This window comes from Lynx canadensis, chromosome A2 (assembly GCF_007474595.2).
Source record: "Lynx canadensis isolate LIC74 chromosome A2, mLynCan4.pri.v2, whole genome shotgun sequence".
Classification (NCBI taxonomy): domain Eukaryota; kingdom Metazoa; phylum Chordata; class Mammalia; order Carnivora; family Felidae; genus Lynx; species Lynx canadensis.
In genome coordinates, this window is record NC_044304.2 from 60,958,222 (window position 1) to 60,976,292 (window position 18,071).

General features: G+C 60.9%; 1 protein-coding gene across 1 annotated transcript in view; it reads right to left on the reverse strand.

The window, feature by feature from the left end:
• The window catches only part of CAMK2B (calcium/calmodulin dependent protein kinase II beta), an 82,008-nt gene that overhangs the window by 23,290 nt on the left and 40,647 nt on the right, over positions 1-18,071 (reverse strand). The window contains 3 exon segments of the mRNA XM_030307595.1: positions 4,996-5,061; positions 8,150-8,204; positions 12,883-12,942. Coding sequence (XP_030163455.1) covers positions 4,996-5,061; positions 8,150-8,204; positions 12,883-12,942 — 181 coding nt within the window.

Genomic DNA, 18,071 nt, shown 5'->3' on the forward strand with positions numbered 1-18,071 from the left:
CTCAGGCAACTTGGACACCTGTGCGTCAGCAACACCGCTGCACACCAGCCCCAGGGGACCCTGCCCCCCTGCCTCTGTGCACACAGCACCTTGAGACCTGGGCCTGCCTGCTGCCCCCAGATAGCCCCAGGTGTCCGGACAGTTTCCAGCTGCCCCCAGAGCCAGGCACAGGCCACCGGGAGCCTACCGCCCAGGGTCTCAGTCACAGCCCCTCTGGGTGGGGGTGAGGTGAGGGATGCAGATTGCCTCAGAACGCCTCCTGCCATGGCTGGACCCTGACTGAGGGTCAGCTGGAAGGGTCAGCTCTGTTTTCCTGACAGCAAACTCAGAGACAGGGCAAGGGACCAGATCTGCTCTTCAAATAGCTCTGGCCACCTCTGGAAACCATCCGCCAGCTGCATAAAAAAGGAAACTTGGGTGTCCTCCTTGCAGAAGCCAGGCCCTTGGGACCCCCGATGGTGACAGGTTCCTGAGCTTTGTGGGGGTCAGAAGAAGCCGGGGCCAAAGCTGTGGGCCACAGCCCCCCTCCCATGTCCTGACTCTCCTGCCCTTGTGTCCTGGGGCCTCTTGTCCCTATGTCCTGATACTCCTGTCCCCGTGGCCTGGCCTAACTCACTCGCAGAAACTGCCTCCTTGTTCTTGTAACTCACAAAGCCCTCATCTGCCTGGAGCAGTCCCCTGTGACCCTCATCCCTGTCCTGGTGGCACCAGGCCCACATCCAGCCACCACCAGACCCTGTTACTGCAGCCATGGGCTCAGCCCCCATGGGCTGACCTCCCACTGCAAGCTCATCCGGGAGACCTAATCTGCTGGCCAGAGCTTGGCCATGAGGTCTGGGAAGCTCTCCTGGGCCCCTCTTCTGAGGTTAAGGCACGCCACCAGCACTTGCCACTGAGGCCACCTAGCCAGGGCCCAGGCAGGGGAGGACTCTGCCAGCCTCCAGAGACCTGCCACCCGGAACGTGTGTGCACGGCGCTCGGCTGCAGGCCCCCAGACTCCCGCACACTGCAGCACCCACTCGGGGTGAGGGAGGCCCCTGCTAGACTGGCCCCATCCTGTGCTGCTGCAGCTCGGCCTTGGCTGTGCGTCTGTGTGCCCAGCTGTGTGCCCTGCCCTCCCCCAGTGCCCCAGCTGAACTTACAGCCCACAGCAGGTGTTTCCTGGGCCCCTGGCTGCTCCTGCAAGCCCTGGGTGACCTGGCTTCAAGCTCAGACCTCTGGGATCACTGCTTGTCTCGCTTGGGGTCTGGCCCATCTTCCACTTTCACCCTCGAGACCCTTCCTGGATCTGACCCTGGACAACACCCTATGGACTCCCCCATGCTGGTCACCCCCCTGCAGCCACACGGCGGCTGCGTCCTCTGTGTGAATGTCTCTGCACTAAACTGTGGCCTCTGTGACAGTAGAGGCGTGGCCCTTTCCTCTGCACTGTGCCCCTCGCCCCATCCAGCAGAAGACATTCCGAAAACATCTGTTGGAACCACGGGTCCATCTGCCATAGGACAGATGGATGATGTTGGCTCAGAGGGGGTAGGCTCACCCCCTGCCCTCCTCCTCATCCCCTCTTGGGGATGCAGGGCCCAAACCGTCGCCAGAGATGTGAGACCACAGCGCCTGAGCTGGCACAGTGTTTGTGTCACCCCAGGACCATCACGGGTCTGACTTGGCCATGTGGCTGAAATCAAGGCCTACAACTCAGGACAGACCCTGCTCCAGGGGCTTCATGGCCACCCTGATGGAGAAATGGAAGGGCAGGGGTCCTGGGTGCTCAGGAACCAGCTGGCTAAGCACACTGCATCCCCGAGAGAAAGCTGTGTGGGGCCTCCCCGCCCGTGCGGCCGTGCCAGCCAGTGTCCAGGACCAACGTGGGAGCTGCCTCCACGGCCTGCAGACGCCCGTTCTGGGCAACCCTGCCCTCTCAGGGTTTCCGGGGACCACACACCGGCCACCTCACCACTCCCAGCTGAGACCATGGCCGTGGCGGACATGAGGTCACCTGGCCAGTCACGAGGTCCTGTCTGCCTCCTGCCTCGGCTCACATTGTACCATCTTCCTCAGAGGGCTTTTCTGTGGTCAGAGCTGTTCTCAAGTGCATTCCAGATGCTGGCGGAGTCCTGGCCGCTATATTCTCAGGGTCCGGGCTCTGAGATCACCCCAGCTGTGCCCTTGCCACGCCCCTCCCCCTTGGGAGCCAGAGTCCCAGGGGCTCTCATACATCTCCCAGGAGCCACACAGCTTTTTAGGCTTTTAAAAGCAGGGTTCTAAATGTTCTGAACTTTGCTCTCCCTGCTCTGAAGAGACCCTTCAGTCCCCCACAAACCACCAAGTCAAGATCTGACTTCCTCCCCGAGACCAGTCTCTGGCCTTCTGGATTAGCAACTCCTCCCGGGCTCCCGCCTCCTGCAGAGACTGGACACATTACAAGCCCCCGGGGACGCTGGGCTGTGAGCAGCTCGGCCCTGGAGGCCCCCGGAAGGGCTGCCAGTTAACTTGCTCGGGGCCAGAGCTCCGTGCCCACCCCATGCGGCTGGCGTCTTGGGTCCCCGGCCCCTTTCGGTGGCGGGTCCCCCGAGAAAGGCAGTCGACACCGCCGCCCTCCCAGGACGGGAGCTTGCCTCAATCACGTCTGCCACAGTTCCTGACGATGCCCACGGGTGGCCACCACGTGGACGTCCACGCCAGACTCTGCCAGGCCCTCCTGCCCGAAAACAAAGCAGCAGCACAAAGGTCAGGCGCGGGACACCCCAGGTCAGTGCAGGGCCGGTGCTCCCAGGAGAAGAGGCAGCTGAAGGCGTGTGGATTTTATCAGTGGGGCCAGCCGGAGGCACTCCCCAAGTGTCCCCTGCCCCCCTCGTCCCCTCCTCATAGTTGGGCTATGAGCAAGGCAGGCTTTGTGAGAGACACCTGGGCACCTGTGGGTGGGGTCTCTTCTGGGCCGGTTCCAAGGGGCCCCTGACACAGCGGAGCCCTCCACAACAGCATCCCCAAGAACACCTGCCCTCCAATGGGGCAGGAGAGGTCCACAGGAGTTGAGGGGTGGGGCTGATGGCTGGAGGAGGTGTTGGAGACGAGGCCAAGAGGCAGGCAGAAGGGGCAGGTAGGTAAGGGAGGAGGTCTGAGGCCACAGGTGTTGGGGGGCCTGGGGTATGGGGTATGGGGAGTGCAACCTGGGGTATGGAGTGTGGGGCCTGAGGTGTGGGGTATATACTGGGATGTGGGGTGTGGGGCATGGGGTCAGGGCCTGGGGTATATGCTGGGATGTGGGGTGTGGGGCCTGGGGTGGGGGTCCTGGGGTGTATGCATAAAGTGTGGGGCGTGGGATGTGTGCACAGGGCATGTGCATGTGCATGGGGTGGAGACATGGGTGGGCACAGGGCACGGGAGGAGGGCACAGTGGGCAGGCTAGAGGGATCCAGGGGCCCCGAGCCAAGATATGGCTGCAGGCCATATCACCCCTCGGCCACGACTGTCCACTGCGGAATGCAGGCGGGGCCAGGCCCCAGGCAGTAGTGGGTGCTGAGGCCAGTGAAGGCATACGACCTCCCTGGGAAAGCCAGGCGGCATTGGAGGCAGAACTGGAAGGCAGTCCTCCTTGACCTTGCGCTGCCCCGGGGGGTGGGGGGGTGAGACCTGGTCTGGGGACAGCCTGCTGGGACCCTTCTGTCCTGGCCCCAGAGCCCCTCCCGCCCTGGCAGATGCCAGGACAATTGGGCCAGCAGGCAGGCACCCACACTTGGGAATTTCCTGCCCGAGCTGCTGAGGACAGGAGCACGGCTCCACTTCCTGCTTTTCTCGAAAGAGGGAAACAAGGGCTGCGTCTTCCTGCTCCTGAAGGGGATGGGCAACTCCCAGGCCCCTGGGCTCCTCAAGGAGCCTCCAGAAAGTGGCCTGTGCCCTGCCCTCTGCCCCTGGGCAGTCTGGCCGGAGGGGAAGCCCAGCCCAACTCTGGCTGTGACTGTGCCAGACCACCTGCCTGCAGCCCCTGGGGTTTTGGGGGGACCCGCTCGCACCTTCTCACCAAGCCCGGGCAAGGTCGCCCATGGGTGCACAAGCAAGTCACAAAAAGCTACTTTTAAAAATAACATTCATTTTCTTGAATAGAAAAGTAATACATGTTCATTAAAGAAATTTTTAGGAACAGACAACACAAAAAATAAAAAATAAAAAATAAAAATCATCCATAGTTAAGTCCACGGCCTGGAGATGGGCACCGTCCCCCTTTATCTCTGTCAAGTGAGTGTCTCCTGACCCTGGCAAGCAGGGTGGGCGAGTGGCAGGGGAGCAGCCTCAGCACTCTTCAAGCTGAGATGCACAGTCAGGGTTCAGGGGGCATGCGGCCACCAGCATGGGCCACAGCAGGTCACGGGGGGGGGGGGGGCGCAGCCTTGCAGGGAGGAGGGCCCTGCGGTCCCCAGCCGCGTGCCCAGATCACGGGGCCCCTCATCTGCTGTGCGGGCTGACCCCAGCAGGAAGGGCTGCCAGGGGCTACACGGAGGCTTCACGGGGAAGGAGCCAAAGTCCTTCCATCCCTCCACACGGGGCCCTGGCTTGCTGCCTACCGCCCCTCGAAGGAGAGCCTGCAGATGTGTCCCGGAGGCTCGATCCTCCCCTGCTTCCCTTCCTGTCTGCGCCCCGGGGAGGACGGCACAGAAAGGGCTTCCTGCCTTGTCTTTGGAGAAGCGTTTGGAAACTGCCCAGCTCCTGGAGGAAGGCCTGCTGGGTGCCAGCCGTGGGCCACGGGCAGGGAGGGCATCCCGGGGAGGCCAGGAGGGGCCACCATCACACGCTGCCATCCACTCTCTCCCTTCCAGCCACCCAGGGAAAGCACCCACTCTGTGGGCCCGCTCCTACCCCAGGAGATCTGGACTCCAGCCACGCCTCTGCTCTGCGGGAGGACACACCGACTGCCCCCTGCTCTTGGAACCTGCTCAGCCCGCCTGGTGAGGCAGGGCTGGCAAGAGAAGAGGGTAGGGGGAGTGAGGGCTGCACACTCACCTGGCATCCGCCTCGCTGTAGTACTCTCTGGCCACGATGTCCTCAAAGAGCTCCCCACCTGTCACCCTGCAGGCAGAGCACACACAGGTCAGTCTGGAGACCCACTCACCCTCATCACTTCCATCGCTGTTACAGCCGCTGATGTCAACTCCTCTGGCTTGTCCTCCTCCTCCCCCTCCACCTCCACCTTGTCCTCTTCCTCCTCCTTCCCCCTCCTCCTCCTTCACCTCATCCTCCTTCTCTTCCTCCCCCCTCCTCCTCCCCCTGCCCACTCATCCTCTTCCTCCTCCTCCCCCTCCTCCTCCTCTTCCATCTCCTCACTATCCCCCTCCCCCACTCCCCTCCATCCTCCTCCTCCTCCTGCCCGTCCCCCACCTCCTCCTTCTCGTCCTTCTCCTCTTCCTCCCTCCTAGGAGGATTCCACTATCACCACTTCCACCTTCACCCTATTGTCACCTAGGACTGACAGCTTACCGAGTCCTTATACGTGGCAGGATTTGACATTCGCAGCCCTGCTCCAGGACACAGCACAATCATGCTCAGAAAACCGAGTCTCAGATATCTAAGTGGTGCTCGCATAGCGGGCAGCACAGGAGTTTGAGCCAGGCCTCTGCAATATTCCCTGGGCTTTGTGACTCTAATTCCAGGCCTGAAGAGATCTGGCTCGTTCCTCACGTCCCCCAGAACCAGAGATGTGTCTCTTCACAGAGCAAGGGGCCAGAAGAGACTGTGTGTGGACCTGGCCTCCCTGGTGGGTGAGACCACAAGGTGTTCAAAGTCTGTCTAGGAAGAGAGTGGGATTTCTGCCCACACAGCCACTGTCTGCGTTTCCCTGCTCAGCGACTGTCCCTCAGGCCCTACCATTGGGATGAATACCCAGACAGCAGCCACTGCCTGCAGGGCCTCTGGGAACCCAGAAAGATGCCAGACAACCTGGGGTCTCTTGGGCTGGAAAACATGGTGTGGGCAGAAAGGTAACGACAATGGGGTGAGGGACACACACACAGGGAGCAGGGAGGAGCCATCCCTGGGTTCGCCCGAGCCCCTCACCCGGCTCAGCAGGCTCTGAGTCCCTCAAAGGACTCTGCCCAGGCTTCCCACCCTCTGCAGCCACACCGGCCCTGGGGGCTGTGGGCTCTCCATCCGCATTTCTGCTCTCATCGGGGCTCGTCATTGTGCCCAGTGCTCAGGGCTGTGGCCTGTGGCAGGGGCACTGCTGGAGGGGTGACCCTGTCATAGCTGGGCTCTCCTTTAACAGTGGAGAAAAATGAAAACAGGACATGCTGGGTGTTAGCATGCCCCCACTCCAGCTAGACGCCTGCCTCGAGAGCCCACTGGCCACTCCAACGACTCCGGGAGTGGGAGCATTTAGGGTCCCACTCTGCCACCAGGAGAGCCTGAGACTCAGAACCGGTGACCACCTAAGGGAGGCCAGAACCCCGAGAACCCAGGAGAAGCGACCTTGTTATCTCTCCACACACACGGCTCACAGGTCAGGCTCTGCAGACCCAGAGTCTAAACACAGAGCAAAGGCAAGAAAGCCACCAGGTACCGGCCAGGACCCAGCAGGAACACAAGGAGCCACCCTAGGGAGCCTCACCCAGGGCTGGGGACAGGCCCTCTGAGTCCCTGTGTCCACTGGAGCCTATCTGTGCTGATGGGCACCTGGGGCCACGTGTTCCAGGGCCACAGGGCAGGGAGCTGGTGGCTGGGGGGGGGGGGGGGGGGGGTGGCGTCTCACGCTGTCCAGAAAGGACCTGATCCAGAGGCCGGCATCCCCTCCTGTCCTCCCTTTCTGCAGCTGGACAATGTGGCTGATTCTGAGCTGTCCCCAAGGCCTTGGTGACATTCCCAGGGTGGGAGTGGGGAGACCTGTCAACTCCTGAATCCGTACGGCCTCCAAACTTGGGGCCTCCTGAAGGTGATGCCAACCCAGGCTCGAAGTGCTTCCCCAATTCTGGCACCACGGACCTGTCGAGGGTCTGCGGTGTGATGGGGGGGTTGTGGTGGGTGCTGGCAGGGCCTGCCCCTATTCTTCCCTGCTCCCGCCCCGCCGGCCCCAGAAACAGCTGCCTGAGGCCCAGGGGCATCCTGGGTGCCCCAGAGCAGGGGCTTCAGCAGGGTCAGGAACCACTGCAGGCTTGCAGACCACAGAGGTCTGTGGGGCAGGCATGTGGGGCCCAGGCCCTTCCCCTACCCCACCCCCCTACAAACACCAGCCAAGTGCTTCTTGCTGGCCTCCCGTCGTGTGGGCCAAGAGATAAGAACCTCTAACATGTGCATGTGCATGCACACACATGCAGTTACATACACACGCACATGCACACACATGGATGCCGTGCCCTATTCTCTCTCTCCTTATCTGCTCCTGAATCACACCCACCCACCCGTCTGCCACCAGGGCCTGGGCAAGGCCACCCCCGAGCCCCATGGCCTCTACATTCCCTGCAAAAAAGGCAGGTGAAGCCGGCTGGGTCTGGGGCACACCGGGGTGACAGCAAGCCTGCCCCCTCTGCAGGGGTCACAGGACAGACTTCTGGGACACAGCCTCAGCCTGGCAGTGGCAGCTGTGTCCCCAGCCAGTGCTGGCCACCGGGGGGTACTGAGAGGTAACCAAGCCCCTGCAGGGACAGGAGGACCCAGAGGAGGCTGAGAGCTCTCAGGACCATCTGTCCTTTGAGGGAGGAGCAGCTCTCTGTGTGGAGGCACCCTGGCCATGCGGCGGTCCAGAGGCCACTAGGGGCCGCCCACAGCCTATGGCCCCTGCCCACCCAGGGCCCTGGTCCCCAGACACAATGACTCACAGACGCTAAATATAGCTGCACGGTGGGAGCTGTCAGGGATGAGGATGAGCTCACCGCTCCTAAATGCAGCAGGAAGCGAGAGGCAGCCAGAGCCCCAGAAGCCTCCCCTCTCGGCCACTGGGCACGCACACACGTGCACACATGGGCTCACGGCTGCTGCACGCCCCAAGGAGGACCCAGCGGGCAGACGCCCCCTTGCGGGACCCAATGGTGCAAACAGGAGGCAGGGATGCTGGCGGGAAGGGAGGGGCCCAGGGGTCAGGGCCTGTCCTCCAGGGGCTGGGGAGGCCTCGGATCCCACCCCAGGAGCAGCCGTGGGGTGCCCCCCCCCGCCCCCAGCTGGCACTTACAGATCAAAGACCAGGTAGTGGAACCCCTCTTCAGAGATGCTGTCGTGGAGACGCACTGTTGGGGCAGAAGAGGCCATGAGGGGCTCACCCAGCCTGGGACCCGCCCTTGCCACTGAGCCCCCCTCCACACCTGCCCAGACCCACCTCCCTCATGGAGGAAGCCCACCCGTCCTGACAAGGGCCTGGATTCCCCACAGCCTGAGGCTGGGGCGCCCCCAGGTGGGCAGGCTACAGGGCAGAGCCCAAGGGCATCCACGGGGCCACTAGGTGTCTGCTGCCCCCTTTCCCCTGCCAGAGGGAGACTGAGGCCCCTCTCAGCAACCCCCCACTCCTGCCTAGAGTGCACACAGTAGCAGAAGGGGTGGGGCCACAGGGTGGAGGCTCCCTGGACCGGGCCCTGGAAAGGAGCCATTCACAGGGGAGGTGCACAGTGGGGCCCCATCGCCAGCCTCTCGGGACAAGCTTGGGGAGCCCCGCCAGGCATCACTGGCCAAAGCTCAGGCCCCGGATTCAGGCCTACCCCTCCTGCCTGGTCTGCCCCGTGTGCTCCCGGCCCGAGTGCTCCCGAGCCCGGGGTGTGCTGGCCAGAGGGCCCACTAGCGTTTGACGGGCGAGCCAGAGAGTGGACAGCAAGTTAGTGCTTCTCGGCCCAGGCGTCAACCACTCTGTCCTCTCTGTCCAGCTGGAGATGCACAAGCACTGAACAGCACACATTTCTAGGAATGGCTCATTGTGGACACGGCCCCTCACATGCCAGCTTCTGCCTCTGTGCTCCGGGAGCCTGCCTCGTGCAGACGCCACTCTCGGTGGGTGCGCCAGCCTGGGAGATGCTGCACAGAGAAGTTCAACTACCAGCTGGGAGACACACAGCTCCCGAGAGGTACACACAGCTCCCAGCAGTACAGGGACTGGGGCGTGGAACCCCGGGAGCTGCTCTCCTCTCCTGGCAGGGCAGGCCAGTGGTGCTCAAAGAGTGGGGCACAGCACCTTCCCCCAGGTCGCAGCCCCTCCCTCACGCCCCTGCTGCTGCCCTAGTTCCTGACAGCCTGCAGGCCTCCTCTCTCCTTGGTTCCAATCCTCCCAGGGCCTGGCTAGGCCGTGTCTCTGTGCCAGGAAGCCCGAGCCGGCCGCGGCGGTGCTGACAGGGGCCAAAGCCCAGCACCAAGAGTGGACTCCGGCCCAAGCAGTCAGGGTGTCCAGGCCCTGGGGAGGGGACCACACGCTGGCTCGGGGGGGGGGGGGCGCGGCTGCCCTCCATTTCAGGCTCTGTGTCTCCGCTCGAGGTCCAGCATCCAGCCTTCTCCCCTCCGTCCTCACCATACTCATGAAGCCAGGTCCTCCAGGGCCCATGGCCTCCGCCTGCTGCCTGGGCTCAGTCACCCTTCCCAGGGACTACGGGGAGGCCTCGGGCCTCCACTACGGGGAGGTCCCTGCTGACCTCCCTCCCGCCCACACAGCAGCCCAGGACCCACTCCACCAGCCTGCCCTGCTTCTCCGCAACACACAGCAGAGCCCTGCTCACTGCACCCTCCTCCCCAGACCCTCCTGTGAAAAAGGCGGGGTGAACAAGAGCTCACCTATTCCTGGCGTGGACTCAGCAAGGGGCCTCCTGAGCAGCCGCCTCTGCCCCCCACCACCCCCACTAAGCTCCAAGCGGAGAGAGAGGCCTGGGGGCCCCTGAAGGCAGCGCCCACTGAGGGACATTCCTGGGGTCCTTCTTGTCCTTCCCTGGGGGGGGCAGGGGTCCATAAAGCTGGGTGCTGCCCCCCAGTGCCGCTGAGAGGGGGGTCCCGCCTCCTTGCCCGGGAGACACTGGAGGGGCTCCGTGTGGAGTGCAGACTGTGTGCACATGGACACTCTTTTTTTAAAAACATTTTTAATGTGCAAAAATAATTTAATGGTTTAGAAAAATCAGACTGATTTGTGACAGAACTAAGTAAAGAGAGAACCGTCACTGAATCCTCTTAAAAACAGCAGGTAAACAACACTGAGCAGGGTGCACGGCGACAAGAAAGTCGACGGCATCTAGAAACTGTGCTTGGACATGGAGGGCCGGGGGGATGCACCCAGGATGCTCCCCTCGCTGGGGCCCGGCACCTCCAGACCAGGGGACTCTCAGGGGGTCCCGCCACCCTCCAAGGTAGGCTCTGGACCCCCTCCCTAGACCCCTGTGCTGTCTGAGGTGGGAAGGCCCAGCCCAGATGTGTAACATCATGAGCTGCGGGCCCCAGGATTCGGACCCTGGAAACCTATCTCCTCCCCCCTGTCCAGGCAGGGAGCCCCCACAGCGCACTGTCCTCCATGGCCCCCACCTGCCCAGATTAGGGGTGAACCACCCAGCAAAGGAACTCAGTTCTAACCCCAGAAACCAGGCCCAAGGAGAGAGGGTCAATGTGCAGAGGGGAGGCTCTCTCCCTTCAGCCTTCCCCCAGCCTCCCCAAAGCCCCCAGCTCCACAAAGAAGGGCCTCAACACTGCACCTGCTCTCCACCTGACTCATCCCAGGGCCTGCTGGGCACTCCCCACTTTACAGATGGGGAAACTGAGGCTCCTTCCCTCTCCTTCCCTCCCCTGTCCTCCCCACACCCTGGACACGACTGCTCCCTGAATAAGCGGGCACAGGAAGGGGAGCCACTCTCAGAGCCCCTGCCCTGCACCTGGCTTCCTCTCCCAGGGGCCAGGGGCACTTCTGTCTAGGGTGGGGCTGGGCAGACCCAGGCCAGGGAGCAAGGTGCTCCCCTCACCTCCCCCTGGAAGTCTGTCCCACTACCCCTCAGAGGGCCTCTCCCCAGTCTCAGCCATGCATCTACCTATTCTGGAATGTTCCATCTGCACCCCAGTGTCAGCCCTCCATCAGCCTGTTCTGGAATGTTCCAGATGAACCTGTCTCAGCCTTAACTCCCTGTGTTCTGGAATGTTCCCACGGCAGCCAGTCTCACCCTGTGTCTGTCTGTTCTGGAATGTTCCCTCTGCACGCATCTCAGCCCGGCCTCCCCAGTTTCTGGAATGTTCTAGCTTAACCTGTCCTGTCTCAGCCCGGCCTCCCCCATGTTCTGGAATGTTCCCTCTGCACAGTTCTGCCCTGTGTTCTGGAATAAAGCTGCTACGAGGACTTCCGGGACTGATCAGGAACAACATGGGGCATCTAGGCAGGGCAGGGCGACATCTTGTGAAGTGTCTCAGAACACCAAATGGAAGAACACCTGGGTCTTCCCTTCTTAAGAGGGGATTCGTGAAAATTGCTCAGAGTGGCGACCTGCCCTCAGCTGGTGCTCAGAGGATGCAGGGGAGGCGCTGGCAAGGAAGGGGTGTGGGTAGAGTTGGCAGGGTGGTGCTATCTACCAGGAGAACGAGGACAGAGGGAGAGAAGTGCCTGGCATCTGGCCCAGGTACACAGAGGACAACAGCTGGGGTGGTGGGAGATTGGGCTGAAGCCCACCACTCGCCCAAACATCCCCTACCCTCTGTCAGTGAGGACTGGGCTGGGGTCCCTGTGGATGCCTGCGTCACAATCACTTGACAGGCTGGTGAAAGTCCCCATTCCTGGGCCGCCCCAGGCCCGAGTCAGGCTTCCTGGTGGCGGGGCGGGACCCTGCATGCCAGTGGGTCCAACACACTCACCTTGAGAATCTGGAAGTAAAAGCACACGGGCCCAGGCCCAGGGCTGCAGGAGCCCACGGGCACAGGGGCACAGGGGCTGCCCGGGAAGTGGGGGGATTTGCCTCCCCACCCCTCCCACTGGTCCGGGCCGGCTGGAGAGACCCAACACCCTGCAGAGCCACAACCAGTGGTGGACGGCCCCCAGGACCAGCCCTAAGGCCTGGCGAGGCTTCCTGGGGCCTCTTGGGCCTCCACAAGGCTGAGGGCCTGGTCTGGGGATGGTTCCCAAACTGGCTGCCCCTCACTACCTGCTGTTCTTACAGAGTCCTGGGCCCCGTCCTGGAACAACTGAACCAGAATCTTGACAGGAGGGGCCCAGGACTCCACCCTGACAAGCTCCCAGGTGTCCCTGAGGTGGCACACCCAGAGTCCCCTCCGTGCCTCCTGGCTGTATCCCAGAGGGAGCTCCAACTCCCTAAAGGGCCAGACTTGGGAAAGGACAGGCAGGTGCACACACATCCCTGCTCCACAGAGCAGCAAGCAGAGGCCACACTCGAGCCACGCTGGTGAGGGAGTGGTGGTCGAGTGGCCGGCTGACTCCAGGGTCTGTGGCCCCTACAGCCATACCACTCACGGGGGACGTGATCTGGGCTTGCAGGGCAAAGGGCATCCGTTCCCCCAGGCTCCCGGGGCTCTGCACCCCTGCCGGGATCAACGCCCCAGGTCACAGCACCAGAGACCGGCAGGGGTCGGCAGCAGTTCTCCAGAACCAGACCTTGGACCTCGGGCCAGGACTGCGCCTGCTATGGTCTCAGAGATGTTTGGCTTCCCAATGTTTTTCTTTTTAATCAGGCTGCCTTGTGGCTCTCCTGAAGCCACAGAATGTTCTCACCAGAATCACACACAACTCAGGGTTACAGAGCGAGGGGAGGGGACCTGTCCACGCAGAGCTCCTGCAAGGGGCTGCCCCGAACCCCCAGAATCTGACGTTTCCAGGGGCCTCAGGGTAGGACACGTCTATAGAGAAGGAAAAGGGGACCTTCTGGTGACTCTGCAAGTCCGATCGTTGGGGGAGGAAGGCTGCTGGCTGGAGGAGCAGAGAGGGGGGTCCCCGCCCCTCAGGGGGCTGCTCACCAATGTTGGAATGCTTCAGAAGGCGGCAGATTCGAGCCTCTCTCTCCAGCTTCTGGTGATCTGGGGACAGAAAGCAACATGGTATAACCTTGTGCCCCAGCAGCCTATGCCCGGCACTGCAGAGACGGCCGGGTGCCGGACACACTCTCGGCGGCGAGGACATGCCACCGCCTTCTGCCCGCAGAGCTGACGTGTCAGGTTGTGCCCCTGTCCCCGCAGGGGTCCTGTGGCAGCGCTGGGGCAGGAAGAGGCTGCCAGGTGTTTCCAGCTCGAGGCTGTGGGCGGAGGCGGGAGCCCCAGATGGTTCAGGAAGAGAAGCACGGAACTGAGGGCACCAATTTCATCCTTCACTTGTTTGTCCTAATTCCAAACTCTGTAGAGCCTCCACTAAAGTCCAGTGTGCTCTTCAGCGGCGGCCGTGGGGCTGGCGGGGCGACACTGTCCACCGTTGGGGTCAGCGTGGGCCTCGGCAGGATTTCGGGGACCATCTGGGGCTGCACAGATCCCCAGAACACAGGTCCGGGACTGTGATGGCCAAGGTGTGTTGACGCTGCCATGGCAGCTGAGTCCAGGCCCAGGGGGAGCTCGCCATGGGCAAGAAGCAGCCAGAACGAGCCCCTGGGAGCTCTCCCTGCCCACTCCCCCCAACTCACAGCCAGGGCTTCAATTCCAGAGGCTGCCCCTCTAAGGACTAGGCAGTTCATCAGAAATGTTCTATTTCAGGGCGCCTGGGATTCAGTCCATTGAGCATCTGACTCTTGGTTTCGGCTCAGGTCACAATCCCAGGGTGGTGTGATCAAACTATGAGTCAGGCTCCACACTGAACGTGGAGCCTGCTTAAGATTCTCTCTCTCTCTCTGCCCCTCTCCCTCAATTGTGCGTGCTCTCTCTAAAATAAAAATAAAGTTAAAAATAAAAATATAAAAGGGCGCCTGGGCGGCTCAGTCGGTTAAGCATCTGACTTCGGCTCAGGTCAGGATCTCGCGGTTCATGGGTTCGAGCCCCACATCGTGCTCTGTGCTGACAGCTTGGAGCCTGGGGCCTGCTTCGGATTCTGTGTCTCCCCCTCTCTCTGCCCCTCCCCTGCCTGCGCCCTGTCTCCCTCTCAAAAATAAACATTAAAAAAATAAAAATAAAATAAAATAGAAAACAAATGTTCTATTTCAGACAGACGTTACCAGAAAAAATTTTAAAGTTAATGGAGATTTCAATAGCAAAATACTGGAAAAACCCATGTTTCCATTGTCTAGAGAATGCAGCATCAACGTCGCTACAGTCACACAACACACATCAACGTGTGCACACCACCCCAACACCAGGCTGAGTGAAAAAGTCACTTATAAAAGAAGACCCACAATGCACTTTTATTCACCGAGGTCAACACGCACAGGTCACTGGGCACACATGCGTGGCCTAACCGTCAAGAAAGGCAAGGGATTTCCAAGTTCAGGATGGCAGCTGTCTCAGTGTGGGACGTGACTGGGGAGGGGGGCCGGGGGGACCAGGGGTCCTGACCCCCCACTCCAGCCCTGTACATGCTGAGCCCCTCAGAGCAAGAGTCTGGGGAGCACACGACCATGCCAGACAACTGCCTGATTCACCAGGACTCCAGGCAGCACCCGCCTGCAGGGCGCAGTTAACGGGCTAAGTACACAGGGTCCTTGGAGGCAGGAAGGCCACTGTGCAGGCCTCCTCAGACCTGCCAGGCCCTGGGCCATGCGACAGTGGGGAGCCGGGAGGGGCAGGACAGTCCTGAATGCGGACACACCTGCAAACACGCAAGTGTCTTTCCTGAGCGGGACGGTCATGCCCGCAGACAGACACCTCTGGCAACAACTCAGGTCCAGCCGGCCCTCCCCTCTCCCAGCACTCAAGCCTCCAGAGATGCTAACACCGTCCTGCCCTGCCCACCCGGCACCCACCTGCCCGGCCGGGCGCCCAGCCCTGGGACGACGCTTGAGGAACCACAGGGACAGACCCTGCCCCCCACTCCCTCCCTCATGTCCACACCCAGTGAGCCCTGGCGGGAGCTGAGCACCTACCCACAGACAGCGGGCACTGGAAGCAGTCCAGGCATCACCACTGGGGGGATGAATCAAACATGCTTGTAACAGAACACACGCAGCATGGATTCCACTCCCCAGTCTGTGTGCGGCTCAAAATGAGGCAGCGATAACAGAACTGGGGCTGGGGCTCCCTGGACCTGAGGCCCACCTCTGGAGGGCAGCGGGGAAGGGGCTGTGGCCACAGCCAGGAGCTTGCTCCCCCTCAGGCCAGTGGGAGGGCTGACGGGGGCTAGGGGGGCATCATAGCTTTGTGTTGTCTTTCATAGGGTTTTCTTTTTCTTTTTTTTCATTTTGTTTTTTTACATTTATTTATTTTTGAGAGACAGACAGAGCACAAGTGAAGAGGGGCAGAGAGAGAAGGAGACAGAATCCAAAACAGGCTACAGGCAGGCTCTGAGCTGTCAGCAGAGAGCCCGACGTGGGGCTCGAACTCACAAACCGTGAGATCATGACCTGAGCCGAAGTTGGACGCTCAACTAACTGAGCCACCCAGGTGCCTCTCTTTTTCTTTTTTTAAGTGTATTTTATTTTGAGAAAAACAGAGCATGAGCGAGGGAGGGGGACACAGTGAGGGAGAAAGAGTCCCAAGCCGGCTCCACACTGTCAGCAGAGCCTGACATAGGGCTTGAACTCATGAATGTGAGATCACGACCTGAGCCCAAACCAAGAGTTGGACGCTTAACTGACTGTGCCCCTAGATGCCCCGATAGGATTTTCTCTTGTTACTATGCTGAACATTTTTCAAACCTAGAGAAAAGCTGCAAACAGTGAAGTCCTCAGAAAATGCACATTTGTATAATTGGTCCTTCTGTGTGCACACGCTTACTTTTTCTGAGGGTTTGACAGAAGCCACATTAGGCATCCTTTTACCAGGGGACACAAGATGTGCACTGTGTATGTGTAAGAGCAAGAACGTCGTGCTGCATAATCTCGGCGCACGCACCCCGTGCACACCCCATGCAGCAGGTCGAACGCCGGTGCAGACCTCGGATCTAACCTACAGTCCACATCCTGGTTTTGCCAACTGTCCCAGTAATGTTTGAGCTAACCTCACCTCCCAAATGTGGATGCAGCTCAGAAGCCAGTCCACGTGTGGGTGGGCCAGAGCAAAGCTCGGGGCAGAGAGAGCTCGGGAGGGTTAGGGTGGTGGGAGCTGGGGCAGTTCCCTCTGGAAAAAAATGCCAGATTTGGGTCAGACATAAAAATCAGGAGGAAAATACAGGTGGGAACCCACCTGTGGGAAGTAGGTAACTCAGAGGCTGCATTTCATTACTGAAAGCTGTCTCCAAGGGCAAAGCTCCATCCACGAGACGGACTGGCTCCCGGGCGCATCTGGGCAGATAAATTATTTGTGTGGCCAGGAGAGGAAGCTTGCCTGCCCGGGCCCACATGCCAGCAGTCCACCCCATGGCCACAGCAGGTGTCCGACCCTCCTGGCTGGCCCCCTTCAGGATCAGGTCAGCAACACGGGGCCAGGAGAGGCCTGATGCCACGCCAGTGACAACACGCGATGCAGGAGAGCCCCAGTGAGCATGCCACATCCAGTCAGTAACAGCACGGCCCCCCAGGAGGCAGAATTACGGGCTTATAGTCTCCCCGACGTCGACAACGATCTTGTTACTTTCATAATTAGGCAAAATATTGTTTTTATAAAAGGGTTTGATCCTGTTTCCAACGGGCACAAAGCCACTAATGCAATGAGGGCACATCGTGAAAACCGGCCATGGAGACACCCACCCTGAAGTGAATGGACCGTCCAGGACAGGCAGGCAGCCGTGGGAGAAAAGCCAACCCCCTAACCCTGCCCACGGCCCTTGATTTCTTCCCACAATGTTGGGAAAGTTGTTTCTTACCTTCCAGATGAATGTCCTAAACCCCATCTTGGACATGGGGACGTGAGTCAAATTTAAGCCAGTCAGGTTCACCAGAAGCCCAACCCGGCTCTAAACCGTCAGCTGGAGCCTTGAAGGACACCTGCAGGCCATCCCTCCTGCAGGCAGCAGGGTGTAGGATGGGCCAGCCACCCTGAACCAGCCCTGAGACGCCCTGCCCAGGGCCCTGCCCCCCTCCTGACCATGCTCACCGCAGGGACTTCCTGGCCGGGCAGACAGCAAGCTACCCCAGGAGGGGCTCACTAGGCACCGGCCAGGGCTGTGGGGCCTGCAGCATCTGAGTGACCAGGCCAGCCTTGAGACCAGGCACAAAGCTCGACAGGGTCCCCCCAGGGCTGTGGCCAGGTGTCCTGAGTGTCCAGGGCACCCAGAGTTGCCCTGAGGCCTAGCACCTGCTGCTTGGAGCCCCACTGCCTCGGCCACAGAGGTTAACATTTTGTTATGGAATGACGGCACATGTCACAGAACAAACACAGTACCCATTGTGCAGCTTGTGGGTTGAAAGAACCCCAGGAATCCGCCCCACTGACACCCCACGCATCTGGCCCATGGAGTCAGTCTTCCATGTCAGACTCGCCTGCATCAACCCCATGCACGCACCTCCAGGAACTGCACTTTGAGGTCATGTTCCAGGGGAGGGTCTGGGGGTGACTTCTAAACAGGATAGGGACAGAAGGGGGGGCATAGAGTGAGGGAATAGGCCAAGCTCCCCCAGCTTCTGGGAACCCCAGTCCCTCTGCCCTTTTCCCACCTGAGGACCCAAGGCCAGCTCTGACTGCATCCTGGGGACACACACAGCTCCCGGGTCACAGGGAGCAGGTGCAGCAGTGCCATGAGCCCTGGGGACAGAGGAGGCCCTGATGCCGCGTGCGAGAGTCTCGAGGGGGACCCCACACCAGAGGGAGGTTCTGGAGGAATGCGCGTTCATGGGGCAAGATGCGATTCTCACAGCTTCTGACGCGGAACCCTGCAGGGGACTCCTGGGCTCAGCCATCTCACCTTGTAACCGCTCGCACGTCCTACGCGGAGACAAGCCCAAGTGCGTGCGGGCCAGTCCTGGAGCGTTTGCTCCCGTGAGGAGGGCACTGGGCTGCGATGGCAGAGGAGGAGCACCCCAGCGATGAAGCACAGCGTTCCTTCACGTCCGCGGGAGAGCAAGTCACACAGAGCAAAGCCAAACCGACACACTGACTGGGCAGTCGTCCCCTGCTGCCGGCTGCCCAAAATCCAA